The sequence below is a fragment of the Engraulis encrasicolus genome, chromosome 14 (assembly GCF_034702125.1).
Source record: "Engraulis encrasicolus isolate BLACKSEA-1 chromosome 14, IST_EnEncr_1.0, whole genome shotgun sequence".
Lineage (NCBI taxonomy): Eukaryota > Metazoa > Chordata > Actinopteri > Clupeiformes > Engraulidae > Engraulis > Engraulis encrasicolus.
The window spans coordinates 45,336,941-45,342,453 of NC_085870.1; the positions used below are offsets into that span (position 1 = coordinate 45,336,941).

A 5,513-nucleotide genomic window follows, 5' to 3' on the forward strand; every position below is an offset into this window, starting at 1 on the left:
CCCATGGCTTGCTTTTGTTTTTCTTTTGTTCTGGTCTGATTTACAGTTGTTGTTTCACATTTTCTTGCTAACCATTCTTTTGCCTTCCATTCTTTTCTGTTATCCTTCATTCCCAGCTTTTACACCATATTCACCATTTTGTCTTTTGTGTTTGTAAATTGTTAAGGATCTTGTGATGGCTATTCCATCGAATCGGCCAATGTTGCTTTCTTTTCTTAAAAGAATGCTGGAGTCTCTGGTGACTTCATAATGAGCGTTGGATGATTCGGACCTACCAAAGTCGTTCACTTGACACTAACCCACAGAGATGTCGCACAGCACAAGGACACAGTTTGGCCTTGATTTCATAATCTTGAGGCCGGTTGTCTGCCTCTTAATGGTGTGATGACATTCACAGTTGGTGGCCCACTGACTTTGTGACTCGCAGCCTGTACCAAAAGTTCTGGAAAGATGCCCACCAACTTAAGACAGGTAACAAGTTTGTTGCAATTATTATAGTTCAAGTTGAGGCGAGGCACAAAATTGCTTTTCTTTATACCGTATATGTAAGTAAAGCAACACCAGGACTCTGAGTAGGCGATATGTTGTATTGAGTAGTATAGGAGTGTTCTGACCATCACAACCGAGAGAACATCAGGAAAGGTGTTCATGATGAAAAAAATCTCTTTGAGTTATGGTTGTTGCAGAAGAGGTTTTTGGGGGTCGAAACAATTCAGAATGGGAAAAAGATAGGAGATGCTGGGATTCACTGTACGTGCTACTATGGAAAATGAATGTTTGATGGGCATATATGCCTACTAGGCCAGTCAAGGCTAGTTGACGGGCACAATTGGTTTCATTCTTGTGTTCATTGCATGTTGTTTGTTGGGAATCACTTACTGAAAATGTGATAATATGTGAAAGCTTTCGGTCATTGGGTGTCACGTTCAACCAAAATTGGATTCAAAATAGTGACCATTCAGTGAGATTAAACTCCAGGTAGAAGGTGAACCTCCTGAAAAAAAAAGAAGTTCTTGGCTGAGCTCTTTTTTATGACATTAAAGCCAAAGGGCTGTTAACAAGGAGATAAGCAATTTACCCGGGGCTGTCCTACTGGTTTGTCACTTGATGTATTTGAAATGCCATTACAAATCTAGGACACCATGGAGTTCTGCTAGGACTTCACCTTGTGACATTTGTGTTTTCTTTGGGTAGGGGTGGTGGGGCTGTGGTACTTTGGAGAAGTTGGGTTTACATGGAAGAAATCTTATCTTTGTGTTCCTTGCAGGAAAAAAATAACCCAACCCCATTTCTTTGAGTTTCTGTCCTTGCGGTAGCCATTAACATGATACGCAGCTAGAACAATCTCGCAGATTCATGGGGCAGCTGTCTTTCATCCCACGCTGGTACTGCACTCTTCCTGAAGCAGTGGAACTTGATATAAAGGACCAGGGACTAGTCGTTTAACAGCAGACCTAGACCACTTGGGTTTGTTTGGGGGGGTGTTCTGATAATATGTTTGTTAAACAAAAAGTATGCAGTGGTGTTGCTTCTGCGAATGGTGTGTCAATGAAAGTTGTGAACTGATTAAATACCAGCAAGCTGGCCTTGAATTCCAGCACTTTTTTAAAAAGAAAAAGAAAGGTGTCTTGGGGTGCAAGTTGAAATGTTCCAACTAAAACACCCTGACCGGATATACTAAGACACTGTAAGCGTGTCACCCCAACAATTTTTCCCTCAATGGTGCCATGAGGACCAAGAAAAAGTGTTACCGTTTGAATGTTTTGAATGGACAGATTTTTTTTGGTTACATTTGTTCTTCAAAGTTTTAAGTGTCCTGGTCTTCAGTCACCCCTGCCACACCGCCTGTTCCATGCCCTCGTTGTGTTATTTGTTACATGCAAATGTATCCTTCAGCTCATCCAGTTGAGTGTTGGAGCTTGTGGGCGTTTAGTGTTCGATTGATGAATGAAATACAGTACAAGAACCTTACAGGGGATCTTAGAGTAAGGAAAGAGGAAGCCTTAGTTTAAAAAAAAGAAATGTTATCATGAGTCTTGTTAATTAAGTTTTTAATGTTTTTATTTTCATTTTATTTGTTGGTAGTTTGATCAAGGGTGTTCACCATGAACAATAATGCCAATAACAGCTATGCAGAAGGAAAGTACAGTACACTACAAAAAAAAGAAAAGTTTTATTAATCTCTGCTCTGTATGTTCAGTTCAAAAGTCTGTTTTACAAATAAACTATTTTAAAGACTTGAAGTAATACGAGTACACAAAATTTCTACATTATATATATTTTTTTCATTTCGTTTGTTAAAAGTAGAAACTCTGCAAATTGAAAAATAAAAACTTTGATTATGAACTGATGGATGTCTGCTGCCTCTCTGTGTTAATGCCAATGACACAGTGTACACAACATTTGTTTTCCAAGGCACGGACTGTTGGCTGAACATTTGCATGATGGTACTAAAAATGCCCAAATAAACAAAACAGAGGTGACATTGTGCCTGTCCTTATCAAGGCAGTGTTAACCAGGCTGATCGTGACTATGATACAGAGACATGGCACGTGTGCAACTGGGGTGTAACCACTGATGATTCTGGGGACCAAAGGGTTTCTTTCAGGACATATATGGATATTCAGCCCAAAATCTTGGGATTACAGCCCTAGTTGCCCACGGAGCTTGGCGTAGACCACACCTTGCTGGGTGGAATCCTGAAAAAGCTGTGGAAAATGCTAAGCGCTTTAAATGTTTACTGAGTTGACCTGCTTACTTCCGACAAATGCAGTGGATTTTTTTTTGCTCAATCAGTTTATTCAGACATGCAGGCAAATGCTTCTGAAGCCCCTATGGGCAACACATAATTTTATTTATTTACTCATGTCAACACTGGCCCTTCTGGATGAGTAATACCTTAGACAGACACAATAAACATTTGACTGCCAAATGAATTGGGCGTACAGCTCCTCTCTCCCTTTGTGTTGTTAGCTTACAGTTTTCCTCAAAGCTGGGTTGGAGTTCTCTTCTTCTTCTCTGCACCTGTCTTCATGACTGCTCAGCACAGCAACAGTGAGTCTCTGTGCTTATGTAAGATCAATGCAGTGATGTCCAGGATACTGACTTGCCTCCTGTTTTAGCTGGCAGGTTTTTTTTTTAAGCCTGACAGAATTATTAAAATCTCACTCTCTCTCTATCCAGCGCTCTCTCTCGCTCTTTCCTTCTCTCTCTTTCCTTCTCTCTCTCTCTCTCTCTCTCTCTCTCTCTCTCTCTCTCTCTCTCTCTCTCTCTCTCTCTCTCTCTCACACACACACACACACACACACACACACACACACACACACACACACACACACACACACACACACACACAGAGAGAGAGAGAGTATACAGCATACACTTTAGGTCCAGCCTATATGAATCTACTACCAGCTGACTCCATCACTACACACAATCAATAACTCTTTGGCTTCCGTCCCACACAGTAGAGTGCTTTTCACTGGCATGGATTGGGATGCCTTTTAAAGGCCTTCGCCACCAAACACCACTGCCTTCCAAGCATATATCTCTCTCTCTCTCTCTCTCTCCCTCTCTCTCTCTCTCTCTTTCTCTCTCTCTCTCTCTCTCTCTCCTCATACTCTCCCCACAGGCGGCCACCAATCTAGCTAATATACCTCTTCAGCCGGCCCAATCCTCTGAATATGCATCTCTCTCTCTCTCTCTCTCTCTCTCTCTCTCTCTCTCTCTCTCTCTCTCTCTCTCTCTCTCTCTCTCTCTCTCTCTCTCTCTCTCTCTCTCTCTCTCTCTCTCTCTCTCTCTCTCGGCTCATTTGCCTGTTACCTTCTGCAGTTGCCCACCAACCTGCTCTGTGATTGGATGATATGATAGAGAGGAACCTCGAACATGCAAATCCAAGCAAATTGCTGTGTGTGTGTGTGTGTGTGTGTGCGCGCGTCTGCGTCTGCGTCTGCGTGTGTGTTAGAGAGAGAGAGAGAGAGAGAGAGAGAGAGAGAGAGAGTGGGTGTCTGAAGCGAAGAGAGGAGGAGGAAGATGATGGGCTTGAATATGACCCTGGAGAACTGCAGCTCTCGTGTTCCTGTCCACACAACCAATGAGAGAGATAGAGAGAGAGAGAGAGAGAGAGAGAGAGAGAGAGAGAGAGAGAGAGAGAGAGAGAGAGAGAGAGAGAGAGAGAGAGAGAGAGAGAGAGAGAGAGAGAGACTGACAGAGCGAGTGGGAGAGAGAGAGAGAGAGAGAGTGGCTGAGCAAGGATTTACTGAGCATCCGTTAGTGTACACAGGCCTGTTCTTCTGGAGCCCCCTCAGTTTCTGCTCTCAAGGTAAGTCTCATCTTTCCATTCCTATTTATTTTAAACTTGGATTCCCAGGGTTTGATTTTGACTCTGTCCGCTTCATGTCATTTAAATGATTTACAGCTGCTGTAGATGAAAAGATGAGGAGCTATGATGTGAGTGCTACTGCACATTACTTTATGAGTTATTGTAGGTGGTTAGGTGATGGTATTGATTTTCTAGCTTTTCTGAGTATTGCATATCAACACCAATTTGATTTTCTACACGAATTAGAGCTTTGTCTGTTTTGATGAGTCAGGTAGCTGTGTTTTCGCTTGTCCATTTCCTGAAATTGACCTGCCTCTCTCTCTCCATGATTACTCGAGAAGATAAAAGAATGTTTTTATTTGCTATCACTGATCATAGTCTTTACACTATAGATGAAATTTTACAAACTGATAAAATTACTTTTTCATTAGAGTGCCAGCACTCATGTGAGTAGTTGTACTCTGATTGCCAGAGAGCCATTTACAGAGCTTAATGCTGTATGATCAGTCTATCACTAACTTAACTTGATTGAATTCAACCATCCCCCAAATTACCAACTGGATCAAGCGGGGATGTTTATAAGATGATGCTGAATAAATTGCCAGTGTGGTGATATGAGAGAGAACATTTGAATCGCAGAGAGAGTAAAGTGTTCCACTATGACTAAAATAATGAATTGCTGATATGCAGTCTAAATTTGAGTGAAATCACTGATTAAGGAATAAAAGACCAAAGTTATCTATTCATAATTCATTCTCAGCCGGTATTAACCTGATTGAGAGCAATACCAGTCTGTGGATGGGTACGAGTTTGATTGTAAGGAACAAGCCCCGTACTTTACAAAAAGCAATAACTGATATATCATGCTTGGGATTCTGGCTTTGGTATAGGACCAGATTGTGACCAGGACATTGAGCTATCCAGCCATGGAACACACTTTTCGAGCAGTCAACCAGGCTCCTGGGATTATAATCTGGAGAATAGAGGTACTGTTCATCTGATCATGAAGACTATAATCTGTCTCCCAAACACTGCACTGTGTTGAATAGACAACCACATGAATAACTAATATGTGTTGTGTATCATACTGTATGCTGATTTTCCATTTTCAATCTCAACTCATTTGATTTAAGTGACCCTAAGGTGGTTTTGCAGCTCTACTCTTCACAAATGAGTTCTGTAAAAGGATGCT

The 5,513-nt window shown here is 41.6% G+C and overlaps 1 protein-coding gene across 1 annotated transcript in view; it reads left to right on the forward strand.

The window, feature by feature from the left end:
* The first annotated feature begins 4,193 nt into the window (after positions 1 to 4,193).
* The window catches only part of avil (advillin), a 21,650-nt gene continuing 20,330 nt past the window's right edge, over positions 4,194 to 5,513 (forward strand). The window contains exons 1-2 of the mRNA XM_063215903.1: positions 4,194 to 4,321; positions 5,212 to 5,307. Of these exons, the coding sequence (XP_063071973.1) occupies positions 5,248 to 5,307 (60 nt within the window). The 5' untranslated portion in view covers positions 4,194 to 4,321; positions 5,212 to 5,247. The remainder of the gene's footprint in view (positions 4,322 to 5,211; positions 5,308 to 5,513) is intronic.